The sequence below is a fragment of the Oryx dammah genome, unplaced genomic scaffold, assembly GCF_014754425.2.
Source record: "Oryx dammah isolate SB20612 unplaced genomic scaffold, SCBI_Odam_1.1 HiC_scaffold_11032, whole genome shotgun sequence".
Classification (NCBI taxonomy): domain Eukaryota; kingdom Metazoa; phylum Chordata; class Mammalia; order Artiodactyla; family Bovidae; genus Oryx; species Oryx dammah.
The window spans coordinates 432,161-450,136 of NW_024080426.1; the positions used below are offsets into that span (position 1 = coordinate 432,161).

At 41.8% G+C, this 17,976-nt stretch overlaps 1 protein-coding gene across 1 annotated transcript in view; it reads right to left on the reverse strand.

Moving 5' to 3' along the window:
- Nucleotides 1–14,288, reverse strand: part of LOC120860163 (U2 small nuclear ribonucleoprotein auxiliary factor 35 kDa subunit-related protein 2-like) — a 41,669-nt gene extending 27,381 nt beyond the window's left edge. The window contains exons 1-2 of the mRNA XM_040235960.1: nt 14,245–14,288; nt 13,840–13,853 (exon numbers count right to left, since the gene is read on the reverse strand). Of these exons, the coding sequence (XP_040091894.1) occupies nt 13,840–13,853; nt 14,245–14,288 (58 nt within the window). The remainder of the gene's footprint in view (nt 1–13,839; nt 13,854–14,244) is intronic.
- Nucleotides 14,289–17,976: the final 3,688 nt, after the last annotated feature.

Sequence of the window (17,976 nt, forward strand, 5' to 3'; positions counted from 1 at the left end):
GAAGATCTTTTCTGTATAGTTCTTCTGTGTATTGTTGCCACCTCTTCTTAGTATCTTCTGCTTCTGTTAGATCCATAAGATTTGTGCCCTTAATTGTGCCCATCTATGCATGAAATGTTCCCTTGGTATCTCTCACTTTCCTGAAGAGATCTCTAGAGATCTCTGTGTTTTTTTTTTAGAGATTTCTATTGTTTTTCTCTATTTCTTTGTATTGACCCACTGAGGAAGACTTTCTTATCACTCCCTGCTATTTTCTGGAACTCTGCATTCAGATAGTTACATCCTTCCTTTTCTCCTTTGCCTTTAGCTTCTTTTCTTTTCTCAGGTATTTGTAAGGCCTCCTCAGACAATCATTTTGCCTTTTTGCATTTTTTTTTTTTCCCTTGGGGATGGTCTTCATCACTGCCTCCTCTACAATATCATGAACCTCTGTCCATAGTTCTTCAGGCACTCTGTCTATCAGATCTAACCCCTTGAATCTATCTGTTGCTTCCACTTGATAATTGTAAGGGGTTTGATTTAGGCAATACTTGAGTGGTCCAGTGGTTTTCCCTACTTTTTCAATTTAAGTCTGAATTCTGCAATAAGGAATTCATGATCTGAGCCATAGTCAGCTTCTGGTCTTGTTTTTGCTAACTGTATAAAGTTTCTCTACTTTCAGCTGCAAAGAATATAATCAATCTGATTTTGATATTGACCATCTGGGGACATCCATGTGTACGATTGTCCCTTTTTGTGGGAAAAGGGTGTCTTCTATGACTAGTGCTTTCTCTTGCCAAAACTCTATTTGCCTTTGCTTGCTTCATCTTTTACTCCAAGGCCATTCTTGCCTGTTACTCCAGATATCTCTTGACTTCCTATTTTTGCATTCCAGTCTCCTGTGATGAAAAGGACATCTTTTTTGTGTGTTAGTTCTAGAAAGTCTTGCAGGTCATCATAGAACCGTTCAGCTTGTTTGTCATTAGTGGGTGGGGCACGGACTTGGGTTACTGTGATACCAAATGGTTTGCCATGGAAATAGAGATCATTCAGTCATTTTTGAGACTGCACCCAAGTACTGCATTTCAGACTCTCTTGTTGACTATGAGGGCTACTTCACTTCTTAACAAGTCTGGAACAAACCAAAAATTTTTCAGGCCCAGATTCCTCACAATGAAGGCACATGGCTCTTGATGACCCTATCTCCATGACTTTGCCTGGTACAGCTCTTATTAAAGCTCTTGGATTTGCTATCTTATGTCTTCTGGGATGAAATCATATATGTGTGTACTGGTTTGGGCTTAAGGGTGCACCACCATGAATTTGTGTACTACTGCCTTAGCAGGATCTCTTTGCTGAACAGCCTTCTTTGATACAGTTACATCTTTCGCACCTTACACACTGGGTTTGTGATCAAAGGGCCACTCCCATAATAAACAAAATGCCCTCAGGTTCATTCTTCCACTGTTTTGGAGAATAGTTCCTGGTTTTAGTCTAGACTTAATCTCCCATTTTTTGATGAATAGCTCTTGGATTCTGGAGGCATCTCAGTTGAGATGCAGGAGGCAAAATAATCTCATAATATTACATCACCTCTTTTGTGCTCTCTCAATTGTCCCAGACAATAGGGCCTTGTCTATGATGGTTGACCAGTCCCCCAACTGCCTTCATGAACAGTTTCAAGCTACTGCTCAGATGGTGATTCACACCAATCTTCTTATCAATGCCAGCCAAACTCTCAGGTTTCCTCTCAAACACATTTTATTCCTTTTAATATGGTTAGGCTGAGAAGTTTCAAATTTTAACTTATGATTTCTTTTTGAATAACAATCCCACCAAATCCCATAAATCATTTCTCTTTTTTAAAGGACACGAGGCCACCATCCCTGCACTACAAAAGATGCCAGGAAAAAAAAAAGAAACTTACAGGCAATATCACTGATTAACACAGATGCAAAAATCATCAACAAAATTCTAGCAGAGAGAATCTGACAACACCATCAAAGAATCATACACCAAAACCAAGTGAGATTTATCTCAGGGATGTAAAAACCTTCAATATATGCAAATCAATCGATGTGACACACCACACAAATAAATTAAAGAATAAAACCCAGAAGACCAGCTCAATAGATGCAGAAAAAACTTCGGACATAATCCTACCTCCATTTATAATAGAAACTCTCCAGAAAGTAGGCACAGAAAGAACCTATGCCAACATAATAAAAAGCAATGTAAAACAAACCCACAGCAAACATTACTCTCAACTGAGAAAAAGTGAAAGCATGTTCTGTAAGATCAGGAATAAGAGGTATATGCAAGATGACAGTGATAGAAGACGCAGAGTCCATGTCTCCCCATGCCTAGGATGCCTTCCAGGTGCTGGTGGGGGACTTCCTGAGGATAGGCTGATGGGTGGAGCCCCAGAGGAAACCAGGTACCAGACAGAGGAGTGTGGAGAAAGCTCAACGCCTAGGGATCATCAACTGAGGGTCTGTTGTAGAGGAAAGGAGTGGTTTTGATGCCTTTGTGCTGGGAGCAGCAGTACTTGCTCCATCAGGAAGGGGAGGGGTCTATGAGGAGATAGAAAGATCCACTAGGGAACCCCCTGGGGTTCTGCCTTCACTTGATCCTGGAGAGCTTTCTGGGCCCCAGGGCCCCTGGGCCTCGGCTCTCTGGGGCCTCTCCTCCCTCCGAAGTAGTCTTCCTCCCTCTGGGGCACCCTAGCTCTTCAGGGATCCCTCTGAGAGGGCCTTGTGGATGAGAGAGGGAGGGAAGGCTCCTGGCAGAGAAAGAGACCAACTGGGCTTTAGGAGGCACCTGAACAAGGCACTGCCTACTGTCCCCTTCTTATCCCCACTCGGCCCTGGGGATCATCCTAAGGTGCCCAGGCCAAGCCCTCCATCCTTAAGGAACACTTCCTACCTTTGGGACCCCCTCTACCCTCCAAGGCACCCATCTAAGCCCCACTCCCTGCTCCTTCCTCCAAGTTGAGGCCTCTGCCATCCCAGAGCCTGCTTCTAACCTCCAGGGTTCTCCTACACTCTCTCATTTCCTCCTCCCTCCAGGGTCCACATCCTATACAAGGCCCCTCACACCTCCATGGGCTCTGACCTCTGGACCTGGCTCTCTGGGATTCAGGAGCCCCCTCTACCTTCTCTCCTTCTTCCAAGGGGCCCCTCTACCCTCCAGCAACTCCCCTTGTCCTCCTCTGTCCTCCAGAGCCACCTCCGAGGGCACCCTCAGCCCATGCAGGTGCTACAGATGCAAGAGGGAAGGGAGACAGAGCAGGGCTGTCCAGGGAGGAGTTCCTCCAGGTGTGGAGGAGTAGGGAATCCTTCTGGTGTTCTTCCACCCAGGGCCCAGGGGAACTTCCTGGGGGCCTGGCTTTATCCTCATACCCCAAAGCCGGAGACACTGCAGAGACCCTCTTAGCTGGGTGGAGCATGGCTCGCCCCCAACACCACCCAGGGCCCTCTCTGAAGGCTTGGGTCCTGGGTCAGAAACCCACCCCTACCTAAACACCCCTAGCACCTAAGTCATTCCCCACCTAAATCCTACCCTTCACAGCCTAATTTTTTCAGCCTTTTGGTGTTTGGGGTTTCTTTCAGAGTTTTTACTACTGGTGGAGTTCCATTTTCCCTCCAGAAGTTGCTTCATACATAGTCTTATTTTTTGTACTATTTCTGTTAGTTTTCTAAAATTATTCGATTATTTTTATATCTTCATTATTATTCCTCTCCCTGGTAAAGAATCTGCCTGCAATGCAGGAAATACCAGTTTGAACCCTGGGATGGGAAGATCCCTGGAGAAGGGATTGGCTACCCATTCCAATATTCCTGGGTTTCCTTGGTGGCTCAGCTGGTAAAGAATCCACATTCAATGCGGGAGACCTGGGTTCAATCCCTGGGTTGGGACGATCCCCCAGAGAATACCCACTCCAGTGTTCTGACCTGGAGAATTCCATGGACTGTATAGTTCATTGGATCACAAAGAGTCAGACACAATTGAGCAACTTCCACTCATTTTTATTTTTAACATATATATATTTTTTTCTCTCTCTTTGCTGTTAAGTCTGGTGTTACCCTTCAAGGGTTGTTATCTTTTATTCATTTATTATAGTTGTTCTGCTTTTTTTTTTCCTATATCTTCAATGTTCTCTCTCTTTTTTTTCTTTTTTTGTATCCCATGGCTTGTAGGATCTGGCTTCACATGCTATAGACCTGGCCCAAGCCCCTGAGGTGCGACCGCTGAGTCTGAAATGCTGGAATACAAAAAACCTCAGACCTCAAGGAATATTAATTGAAGTGAGCTCTCCCAGAAGTCCACATCTGAACACCAAGACCCAGCTCTAACCAACAGTCTATAAACTCCACTGCTGGAAATCTCAGGCCTAACAACTAGTAAGACAGTTTGTTCAGTAAACTGAACATAGTCCCTCCCATCTAAAAACCAAGAAATAACAAAAAATAAGTTATAGATGGAGAAGCAAGATAAAAATCTATCAAGAAGAAGACAAGGGTGCCCAATCTCACTACTATTATTCAACATAGTTTTGGAAGTCCTAGTCACAGCAATCAGAAGAAACAGAAATAAAAGGAATCTAGATTGGAAAAGAAGTAAAATGTTCACTGTTTGCACGTGACATGATACATAGAAAAGCCTAAAGATGCCATTAGGAAATTACTAGATCTAATCTATGAATATAGTAAATTCACACGATAAAAAACACACAGAAATGCCTTGCCTTCCAATACACCAACAATGAAAACTGGAAAGAGAAATTAACAAAATCATCCTGCAACAAAAAGAATACAATGCCTAGGAATAAATCTACTTAAGAGCCAAAAAGCCCTTATGCATATAACTGTAAGACACTGATGAAAGAAATAAAAAATGATATAAACAGAGGGACAGATATACCATGTTCTTGGATTGGAAGAATCAGTATTATGAAAATGACCCTACTGTCCAAGGCAACCTACAGATTCAACACAAAACCTATCAAGCTACCAATGGTAGTTTCATAGAACCAGAACAAAAAAATTTCACAATCCATATGAAAGAACAAAAGATCCCAAATAGCCAAAGCTATCTTGAGAAAGAATGGAGCTGGAGGAAATCAACGTAACAGACTTCAGACTATAAAGCTAGAGTTATCAAGATAGTCGTACTGGCACAAAAACAGAAATAGGCCAATGAAACATGATAGAGAGTTCAGAGGTAAACCCACACATCTATGAGCACCTTATCTTTGACAAAAAAGGCAAGAATATACAATGGAGAAAAGACAGCCGTTTCAATAACTGTTACCGAGGAAACTGGACTGCTATATGTTAAAGAATGAAACTAAAACAATTTCTAATGGCATACACAAAAATAAACTCAAGGATTAAAGATTTCAATTTAAGGCCAGATACTATAAAATGCTCAGAGGAAAACATAAGCAACACACTCCCTAACAAAAATTATAGCAAGATCCTCTATGACCCATTTCCTAGTGTAAAAAAATAAAAACAACAACAAAAAAAACATAATTAGGACCTAATAAAACTTAAAGCTTTCCACAGCAGAGGATACTATAAACAAAGTGAAAACCGTGAGAATGAGAGAAATTAATTGAAAACCAATCAATTGACAAAGGATTAATCTCCAAAATACATAAGAAGCTCATGTAGGTAAATATCAGGAAAACAAGACAGCTCAATCAAAAAGTGGTCAAAACATCTAAGCAGACACCTCTCCAAAGAAAATAAAGATGGCCAACAAACATATGAAAAAATGTTCAACATCACTAATTATCAGAAAAATGCAAATCAAAATTACAATGAGGTATCATTTCACACTGGTCAGAATGACCATCATCAAAAAGTCTACAAATAAATGCTGGAGATCACATGGAGAAAGGGGAACTCTCTTGCACTATTAGTGGGAATGTAAACTGATAGTCAGTATGGAGACTCCTTAAAAAATGAGGAATAAAACTGCCACAGTTCACTTCAGTCGCTCACTCATGTCCAACTCTTTGTGACCCCATGAATCGCAGCATACCAGGCCTCCCTGTCCATCACCAACTGCTGGAGTTCACTCAGACTCACATCCATCTAGTCAATGATGCCATCCAGCTATCTCATCCTCTGTCATCCCCTTCTCCTCCTGCCCCCAATCCCTCCCAGCATCAGAGTCTTTTCCAATGAGTCAACTCTTCACATGAGGTGGCCAAAGTATTGGAGTTTCAGCTTTAGCATCATTCCTTCCAAAGAACAGCCAGGGCTGATCTCCTCTAGAATGGACTGGTTGGATCTCCTTGCAGTCCAAGGGACTATCAAGAGTCTTCTCCAACACCACAGTTCAAAAGCATCAATTCTTTGGTGCTCAGCTTTCTTCACAGTCCAACTCTCACATCCATACATGACCACTGGAAAAACCATAGCCTTGACTAGACGGACCTTTGTTGGCAAATGTCTCTGCTTTTGAATATGCTATCTAGGTTGGTCATAACTTTCCTTCCAAGAAGTAAGCGTCTTTTAATTTCATGGCTGCAGTCACTGTCTGCAGTGATTTTGGAGCCCCCCAAAATAAACTTTGACACTGTTTCCACTGTATCCCCATTTATTTCCCATGAAGTGATGGGACCAGATGCCATGATCTTCATTTTCTGAATGTTGAGCTTTAAGCCAACTTTTTCACTCTCCTCTTTCACTTTCATCAAGAAACTTTTTAGTTCCTCTTCACTTTCTACTATAAGGGTGGTATCTGCCACATGACCCAGCAAAATCACTACTAGGCATACATCCTGAGAAAACCACAAATCTAAAAGACACAGGTACCCCAATGTTCACTGCAGCACTATCCACAACAGCCAGGACATGGAAGCAACCTAAATGTCCATCAGCAGAGGAATGAATAAATAAGATGTGGTCCATATATACAACGGAACATTACTCAGACATAAAGAAGAATGAATTTCAGTGAGTTCCAGTGAGGATATGAACCTAGAGCCTCTTACACAGAGTGAAGTAAGTCTGAAAAAAATAACTATTTACTAACACATATTTGTGAACTCTAGGAAAATGGTACTGATGAACCTATTTCATGGAAGGAAGGGAGATGCTGACATACAGAAATGAGAATGGACTTGTGCACACAGTGGAGAAAGGAGAAAGTGGGATGAACAGAAATATCATTAATAACATTACTGTTATTTTCACTCTCTTCTTTCACTTTCATCAAGAGGCTTTTTAGTTCCTCTTCACTTTCTGCCATAAGGATGGTGTCATCTGCATATCTGAGGTTATTGATATTTCTCCCAGCAATCTTGATTCCAGCTTGTGCTTCATCCAACCCAGCGTTTCTCATGATGTAGTCTGCATATAAGTGAAATAAGCAAGGTGACTATATACAGCCTTGACATGCTCCTTTCCTGATTTGGAACCAGTCTGTTGTTCCATGTCCAGTTCTAACTGTTGCTTCCTGACCTGCACACAGGTTTTTCAAGACGCAGGTCAGGTGGTCTGCTATTACCATCTCTTTCAGAATTGTCCACAGTTTATTGTGATCTACACAGTCAAAGCTTTTGACATAGTCAATAAAGCAGAAATAGATGTTTTTCTGGAACTCTCTTGCTTTTTCCATGATCCAGCAGATGTCGGCAATTTGACCTCTGGTTCCTCTGCCTTTTCTAAAACCAGCTTGAACATCTGGAAGTTCATGGTTCACGTATTGCTGAAGCCTGGCTTGGACAATTTTGAGCATCACTTTACTAGCGTGAGATGAGTGCAACTGTGCAGCAGTTTGAGCATTCTTTGGCATTGCCTTTCTTTGGGACTGGAATGAAAACTGACCTTTTCCAGTCCTCTGGCCACAGCTGAGGTTTCCAAATTTGCTGGCATATTGAGTGCAACATTTTCACAGCATCATCTTTCAGGATTTGAAATAGCTCAACTGGAATTCCATCATCTCCACTAGCTTTGTTCGTAGTGATGCTTTCTAAGGCCCACTTGACTTCACATTCCAGGATGTCTGGCTATAGGTGAGTGATCACACCATCGTGATTATCTTGGTCATGAAGATCTTTTTTGTACAGTTCTTCTGTGTATTCTTGCCACCTCTTCTTAATATCTTCTGCTCCTGTTAGGTCCCTACCATTTCTGTCCTTTATCAAGCCCATCTTTGCATAAAATGTTCCCTTGGTATCTCTAATTTTCTAGAAGAGATATCTAGTCTTTCCCATTCTGTTGTTTGCCTCTATTTCTTTGCATTGATTGCTGAGGAAGGCTTTCTTATCTCTTCTTGCTATTCTCTGGAACTCTGGATTCAGATGCTTATATCTTTCCTTTTCTCCTTTGCTTTTCGCTTCTCTTCTTTTCACAGCTATTTGTAAGGCCTCCCCAGACAGCCATTTTGCTTTTTTGCATTTCTTTTCCATGGGGATGGTCTTGATCCCTGTCTCCTGTACAATGTCACAAACGTCATTCCATAGTTCATCAGGCACTCTATCTATCAGATCTAGTCCCTTAAATCTATACCCTGCGTCCAAGATCGGGGCAGTGCCCAAGAGGAGCTACCCCGTGTCCAAGGTAAGGCACCGTGAGTGCCAGGCTGTGAAGGCGCAGGAGTGGCCAACAGGAGCTACCCCCAAGCCTGAGGTCAGGGGCAGCGGCCAGGAGGAGCTACCCAACTTCCGAGGTCAGGGGTGGCGGTCGAGAGGAGCTACCTCGCGTCCGAGGTCAGGCGTGGTGGCCATGAGTGCCAGGCTGCGACAACGCAGGAGCGGCCAGGAGGAGCTACCCCAAGTCCAAAGCTAGGGGCGGTGACCAGGAGGAGCTACCGGATACTGAGGCCAGGGGCAGCGGCCAAGAGGAGCAACCCCACATCCAAGGAGCGGTGGCTGCTGGCGCAGGAGGGCTGAGAGGAGTTACTCCACGTTCAAGGTCAGGAGGGATGGTGGTGAGGAGATACCCCTCATCCAAGGTAAGGAGCAGGGGCTGCGCTTTGCTGGAGCAGCCGTGAAGAGATACCCCATGTCCAAGGTAAGAGAAACCCAATTAAGACAGTAGGTGTTGCAAGAGGGCATCAGAGGGCAGACACACTGAAACCATAATCACAGAAAACTAATCAATCTAATCACAACCAGTCCATTCTGAAGGAGATCAGTTCAGTACAGTTCAGTAGCTCAGTCGTGTCCGACTCTTTGCGACCCCATGATTCACAGCACGCCAGACCTCCCTGTTCATCACCATCTTCCGGAGTTCACTCAGACTCACGTCCATCGAGTTCGTGATGCTATCCAGCCATCTCATCCTCGGGGATTTCTTTGGAGGGAATGATGCTGAAGCTGAAACTCCAGTACTTTGGCCACCTCATGCGAAGAGTTGACTCATTGGAAAAGACTCTGATGCTGAGAGGGACTGGGGGCAGGAGGAGAAGGGGACGACAGAGGATGAGATGGCTGGATGGCATCACTGACTCGATGGACGTGAGTCTGAGTGAATTCCAGGAATTGGTGATGGACAGGGAGGCCTGGCGTGCTGTGATTCATGGGGTTGCAGAGTGAGACATGACTGAGTGACTGAACTGAACTGAAGTGAAACACAGTAGGACCATAGCCTTGTCTAACTCAATGAAACTAAGCCATGCTCTGTGGGGCCATCCAAGATGGGTGGGTCATGGAGAGGTCTGACAAAATGTGGTCCACTGGAGAAGGGAATGGCAAACCACTTCAGTATTCTTGCCTTGAGAACCCCATGAACAAAAAAAAAAAAAAAAGAACCCCATGAACAGTATGAAAAGGCAGAAGGATAGGATACTGAAAGAAGAATGCTCCAGGTCGGTAGGTGCCCAATATGCTACTGCAGATCAGTGGAGAAATAACTCCAGAAAATATGAAGGGATGGAGCCAAAACAAAAACAATATCCACTTGTGGATGTGACTAGTGATAGAAGCAAGGTCCGATGCTGTAAAGAGCAATATTGCATACGAACCTGGAATGTTAGGTCCATGAATCAAAGCAAATTGGAAGTGGTCAAATAAGAGATGGCAAGGGTGAATGTCGACATTCTAGGAATCAGCGAACTAAAATGGGCTGGAATGGGTGAATTTAGCTCAGATGACCATTATATCTACTACTGCAGGCAGGAATCCCTCAGAAGAAATGGAGTAGCCATCATGGTCAACAAAAAGAGTCCAAAATGCAGTACTTGGATGCAATCTCAAAAACGACAGAATGATCTCTGTTCGTTTCCAAGGCAAACCACTCAGTATCACAGTAATCCAAGTCTACACCCAACCAGTAATGCTGAAGAAGCGGAAGTTGAATGGTTCTGTGAAGACCTACAAGACCTTTTAGAACTAACACCCAAAAGAGATGTTCTTTTCATTACAGGGGACTGGAATGCAAAAGTAGGAAGTCAAGAAACACCTGGATTAACAGGCAAATTTGGCCTTGGAATACAGAATGAAGCAGGGCAAAGGCTAAAGGAGTTTTGCCAAGAGAACGCACTGGTCATAGCAAACACCCTCTTCCAACAACACAAGAGCAGACTCTACACATGGACATCACCAGATGGTCAACACCGAAGTCAGACTGATTACATTCTTTGTATTCAAAGATGGAGTATCTCTATACAGTCAGAAAAACAACACTGGGAGCTGACTGTGGCTCAGATCATGAACTCCTTATTGCCAAATTCAGACTTCAATTGAAGAGAATAGGGAAAACCGCTAGACCATTCAGGTATGACCTAAATCAAACCCCTTTTGACTATACCTGGTGCTACCGACCATCTAATATGTGGAGTAAGAACATACAATATTTTCTTTCTAGTGTTTTGCAATAAACAGACTAACATTAGACTAACAAACCCATAAGGCATTTTAGAACATTCCACAAGATAGCATTTTTTAAAAAACAATCAATACTAGCTGTAGTATATATATATATACACGATGTATATTTTAAATGTACATCTGGTTACATACAAAGTTCAATCCTGGATAATATATACAGCTATTTGTGTATCATGAAACTGAATTCCTTTCATTTACATAAGTATAAAGTTGTTATGTTCTGTAGCAAAATGTCCATATACTTTAGAGATGCAAACTGAATTATTTAGATGTGAAGCACCATATATCTGCAACTTATATGTCAATTAACAGGGTAAAAAAATTCTATACGTGAATGTGCATCTATCTGTATGTGTATATTATACACACATATATATACACACATACATATATGCTGCTGCTAAGTCGCTTCAGTTGTGTCCAGCTCTGTATGACCCCAAAAATGGCAGCCCACCAGACTCCTCCATCCCTGGGATTCTCCAGGCAAAAATACTGGAATGGGTTGCCACTTCCTTCTCCAATGCATGAAAGTGAAAAGTGAAAGTGAAGTTGCTCTGTCGTGTGTGACTATTTGCGACTCCATGGACTGTAGACTACCAGGCTTCTCTATCCATGGGATTCTCCAGGCTAGAGTATTGGAGTGGGCTGCCATTTCCTTCTCCAGTATATATATATTTTCACATATTTTAATATATATAGAAATATACATATAGAGAGAGAAAAAAGAGAGGAGACAGAAATGTTCATTACATACTGAGTTCATAGATGCCAATTTTCTGTATACTGGAATACTCTTCAAATTAAAAATATGAGAATATAATTTTTCCTATAATAAAAACTATATTCTCTTCAATTTAAAATTTAAATTTGAGAGAAAAATGCAACAAGAGATGGGAACACACAGGGAAAACTGAGGCTGCTTAAGGAAACAGAACTGAAGCTTTCCAACATTCAAAGTTAAAACAAAAAAAGATTTTTAACAGTGATATATGTATAATAAGTCCAAAAAAGGCTCACCCAGTTTTATATTAAACTGCCTTTCTAACCAAGTAAACTTTACTATTTCAGATTTCTAAAAGAAAATAGGCCCACATATGCACACAAATGGTGGTAACTTCTGATATAATTATCAGATAGATAAATAACTTATCTGTCAGAGGATATGATTCTCAATTACTTACAGAGGTTATTTCCACTAAGTAGACATTGCTTGCACCTGCTAATACTCAAAAGTAACTGCTGACTCACTTAAACCTCTAACCCCTCCAAAACCAAGTTCACACAGTGCAAAAAAATTATTATGAACAATTCAAGTGAAGTATTTTCTCTGCAAGTATACTCAAGTATTTCCCAGCATACATTAAAGTAGCAAGTATTTAATTGTATTATACATGTAATTCTTTCAAACAAAAACAGAATCATACTTCAGTTTTATAACTTGCTTTTACATTTTACCTTAATTTGTAACAAGACAGTTTATTTCATGCTATCCAAGATTAAACTAGATGCCGAAAAGATTACCTACAACTGCAAGATCAATGTTTGAGAAATTGCTAGAAATCATATAATACTTTCTATATTTTAGAGAATATGTTTACTCATTCAATGTGTACTACAATGTTTGCTCATTCAATGTGTACTACAGTAAATAAACAGAAGTGTTTTCTATTCTATACATTCATTAAGTCTAGATTAAGAACTGTGAGTCAGAATATGCAAAACTAGGAGCAAGGCTGTTAACTGACAGACAACTGCTTCATTTTGGATATGGCACTAGCTATATAATAAAAAGAAAAGTAGTGACCTACCTATAAATATACTAAATCTGTTTATAGGAAGGAAGATTTACCTATGAAGATTTGCTGTGAGTGTATTTTGTAAAGTGAAAAAGAATAAGAAACTCCAACCTATCCTACCTACTTTTCCTGACATTTTCTTCTGCCTCTAATGGACTAATTTCAAGTTAATCATATAAACAAGCCACCTGTTGTGTGTGAATATAATGATTTTTCCATGCCAAATATGCCACATATTACTACTAGAATCATTGCCTGGGAACATCAATGGTAAATGAAAGCTCTATGGCCATTTCCCAAGTCCAAAAATCCTGTTTACTTGAGGCCACAGTCTCTACAGTCCAAGAACTGTCTTGGACAACTTTATAAGCAAGTTCTGGAAAATGTGGATGACAAACATTAAAAGCCAATACTGTTGTGATAGCAGTGCATCCATCTGAATTTTTAAGCATGTTGGCTAAACAGTACTAAGTTTACTGTATTACACACACAAGTTTATGGGAAAATGTTAGGATCTGCCATTTTTAAGCCAAATACGTATTATCACTGGACAAATTAAGCTTCCACTATTTTTCCCAACAGAAAAGAAGTGTTTTACAACTAAAAGGCAACAACAATAAAGCACTACAAACACCACATAACCTAGTAACAGCTATCAGTACAAATATTTCTTAAGACTTTGTTCTGTATAATCCCTAGTATTACATTTATGTAAACATGAATGGGTTGTGTGATTTTATTTGGTTTTAAGTATGTATGTTTACAGTCAAGTTAAGTTCCACGACTAGTTTTATGCTTGTAAATAGTTAAAGAAAAACAATAGTCTCCGTTATCATTTGGCTCAATATAGGTACCTTACTCTATTCCCGTTTGAGAAAAATCTGAACAATGTCTAATTAATATACTCGACCAGTACATGGGAAAACATCGACTGAGTGGTTAACACTTAGTAGCTGCTGAAATTCACAATTCTTACAGTTGTGACATCAAGTTCTTTACGAATATTTACAAATAGTAGTGATTCACCGTACCTTTCTCTGTCTTATTTAAAACGTCAGTATTTTCTCTATATTAAGTTATAATATAACTTAATTTCGAGAGAACCAGACCCTGCATGTCATCATATACACACTTCTCTTTTGATACTGGGGCCTCAATTTGGGGCCGCAGTATGGGCAACAAGTTTATACAAAGAAAACAAGATGAGTCCATTACCTGAGTCTCTCAGTCTAGCCAGTTACCGGCGACGTTTCTTTCGGTTTTCCTTCTTCAAGGCGGCTCTGTATTTTTTGTGGCTGGGAAACCGAAACATACACCATCATTGGTCACACCTCCAATAAGGTCTGGAGGCCCCTTTTCCACTGAGTCAAGCGCAGGAAAGTCTCTCTAGTACTAGGTAATGAAATCTTGGTTTTTATATTTTGGTTACAAAACCGTCTCGCCTATCTACCCTCAGCCATTAAGTCTCCATTCGCAGTTTTGATTCTCGCCTTTCTGAGCCCATGGACGCCAGTAACAGTGCCAGGAAGACGCCGGCTTGTTTGTCCCACGCCGCGTGCGCAGCCTAGGCTCTTCCTGGTTTGTTTGTTTCTTTTCAGTCACGTCTCCCAATCAGCTTACCTCTGTGTCTTAGGAAACAGCTCCAACGTTGCCACCTCATCCATGCCCTTCCGACCGCACCACTAAGTCGAGAGGCGGGCCTAACGACGGAAACGACCATGCGGAAGCGCAGGCAAAAGCGGAAGTCTGAAGCTTTCTTCCCTTGATTCACTTTCTGGTGAACTATCGAACTCGTCTTTCCGGAAATTTACTGTGCGGCTGTTTACACACTCTGGAGTTAATATGTCTCTACTAAGCACTTCACTGGTGATTTGTTCTGAGGCTGTCGTGGGTGTCTTGCGGCCAACACGCGAAAATGATCTGTCGAGTGCCAGTTCACTCTTACTACGCAGTACTACTTCAGCCTTCACTTGAGCCTCAACTCCCACCGCTCCACCTATCGGCGCCTCATAAAAAGCTTCAGATTCCGTCCCCTTCGGTTCAACCCGTTACAAAAGGAACATAATTCTTTGGGCAGGAAATGCAAACTCGGCTTGCGGTTGTGTTTATGGCCTCAGTGTTGAGGCCTGATAGAGGCCATGACTAAAATAGGCTGGAGCAAGCATCCCAGAAACAGCTGAGTCACTGCCTGGGCGGGATCAAAAGTTATTACCCCTGACGGGAGGACTCAGCCTGTCAGCAGGCTCCCAGTAGCCCGCTGTGCCAATCGGGACAAAGATAGATACCTCCTAAGAAAGCCCGCTGTGCCAATCGGGACAAAGATAGATATCTCCTAAGAAAGCCCGCGTGCGCGAAAATCTAGCCAATTGATAGATGCAAAGAAACCCTTGTAACCAATCCAACCTTGCCAATTCCCTGTCTTTGTCCTAAACTTATAAATACTACTGTAATATAGGGCTCGGGGCCCTGGCTTTATTCCACTGTGTTGGATACAGACAGGGTCCTGGCTCGAGCTAGCAATAAATTCCCTTTTTGCGTTTGCATTGCTGTGGATGTCTTGTTCTCTCAGTTCTGGGGATTGGGACCTTGGGCAAAACACTCAGAACAAAAAATATGTACCTAATTTTATAGGCTACTGATACATACAAACATGTTTAGGTAGTATGAGTGTCTCTGCCTGAGTAGAACACTTTTTGGTCTGAGAAAATAAAATAGAAATAAAGATTAAAAAAAAATTTTAATACCTTTGACGTATAACGTATAAAATTAAGCCGTGCAACATTTTACTAAATTACGTATTCTGAAATGATTGCAGTTGTAGCAACAAGTTAATACCTCTTCGCTTATATAATTTGTTCTAATTAAATTGTCCCTTAGGAACTTTGATGATTGCCAATACAAAATTGTCTATATTCATTATATTGTAAACTAGATTTCTAGAACTTTTTTGTTATTGTTGACAGTACCTTTAAAAAAAATCTCCTAGTTGAGTTTTGGAGGGAAAGAAGCGTTACCCAGGTAGAGAAGATTCACAGTTGTAGGTCACCGTAAGCCAAGACACTGCGTGCTGAAATACGTAGAATTTACCTTTCCCAGGTGACATAGAGGTAAAGAATCCACCTGCCAATGCAAGACGTTCAAGGGATGAGGGTTCCATCCCTGGGTTGGGACAATTCCCTGGAGTAGGAAGTAGCAACCCACTCCAATATTCTTGCCTGTGAAATCCCTTGTACAGAGGAGGCTGGTGGTGGACAGACGGGGCATGGGCGCCTAAGGAGTCAGGTGAGACTGAGCACACAGATTTTGGCCATTACATTTAAAATGTTATTCCAGAATGTGAGGTAACATAATAATAGATGTAGGCTGCACTGGGTTTTAGAGGAGAAACTCTCGAGTCACAATAAGATGCTTTAATTATGTTCTGTAGGCACTGAAATTGCTGGAAGATTTTAAAGAAAGACAGTGTTGTGGAGGACAGGGAAGCCTGGAGTGCTGCGTTTTATGGGGTCACAAAGCCTCAGACAGGACTGAGAAACTGAACTACAAATAAAGTATAGCCAAGTTGAGGATATGGGAAGTTTTGAGGGTATGGAAAGCTTTGGCGGGGGTGGGGGGGGTTGGTCAAGGATCAAAGCTTAGTACTTCAGAGGATATCACCAGCTATCCAATGGTGCCCTTTGATCTCCAGAATCTCTCATACTTGATGAGGGGTCTGGAATTCCAGTGGCTGCCCAAAGGTAAGCTTGTTAACTTCTACCAATAAAGCTGTCGCAGCTACTGCCTGGAGCCAGGAAGATGACCTTTGAGCCCCAGAATCTAATAGTGGAAAACAGTCTGTAGGATAAGGAACATTTCCTAGCTTTTGTGCAAGTCCTGTTTTTCTGCTGAGTGCATGCCTGTTCTGTTGCTCAGTTATGTCTGACTCTTTGAGACCCAGTGGACTGCAGCCTGCCAGGTTCCTCTGTCCATGGGATTTCCCAGGCAAGAATACTGGAATGGGTTGCCTCTCCCTTCTCTAGGGTATCTTCCTGACCCAGGGATTGAACCCACATCTCCTGCATTGGCTGACAGATTTTTTGCCTTCGAGCCACCAAAGAAGCCCAGTCTCTGGTTCCTTTGGTCTAAAATGTTTTTAAGTGATGGGCACATGCACTTTACCATTACCAATGGTAATGTCCCTTTACCATTTGGCACTTCCCTAACAGGGCACATTTTTCCTGATCCTAGGTAATAGGAAGTTCCACTATGAGGTAATTGTACCCTCTGCCTTTTCTTGCATATCAGAGGATACAAGTGGACATAGGGAGGTAGAGTTAGGAATCAGTCAGAGGGATCCAATTTCAGGCCATTTTCTTTATCCCACTATCAAGTTATGTAACAGCAAGACCATGTTACAATAAAATTTAACTTCTTCCTTTTTCAGGCCATCTATTTTTTTTCAAATTTCCTGTTTTTAAGTGTATACTTCAGAAGTTTTTTGTTTTTCTGTTTTTTTCTGGCTTAAAAGAGGAGTCTCCCATGTTGACCGACCAGCAACTGAGAAAAAAATAGTTATCCCAGAAATGGTTTTTGACATTCCAGAGATGTTTCCTAGGAGTCTGTAACATGAAGGGGTCCAAGGCATCCTCCAAATTTCCTTTGATCATAATGGGGTTTTAAGCATCTGCTACTCGCCTGTTGATTTTTAACCAGACATCCCAGGTTGAAATTAACTCTTTAAACAAAGTACTCCCTCATGTGGCACTGCTACTGTTGTGAAGTCCAGAGTTATAAAACACATCTTGGAGGACACTCAAGACAGTAGGAGTGGTTAGTACAATAGTGTATGGCCCTTTCCAGGTGGGGGTAACATCTGCTATTTCCAATCTTTTATTCATACTAAATCTACTGGGGAGTATGGGTGTATAGTAGTACCTAAAGAAAAGGTAATTCTTGAACATAAGAGGTGATATCACAGAATACTTTCCCCAGCTGTTCCAGCTGCCACCAAACTTCCATCCTTCCTCCTTGTAATAAATTTATCTTTACTTCCTGAATAAGTGGGGGAGGCCTCCCAAACATTATCTCATAGGGAGGGAGAATACTTATGTGACTGGGGGTGGGGGGGTGTAGAGGAGGTGGGAGGTGGTCACTCTGATCCTCCTTTAACACTAATAACAGCATGTTCATCCAGGGGGTGCCAGTTTCTTGCACCCATTTTGCTAAAGTTACCTTGATGGTCTGGTTCATTCTCTCAGCCATTCCTTAACTTTGTGACCTATTCACTGTATGTAGTTTTCATTTAATATTTACTGCTTTGCAGACCAGTTGGAGTAATTCAGCCACAAATGCGGGCCCATTATCTGATCCTAC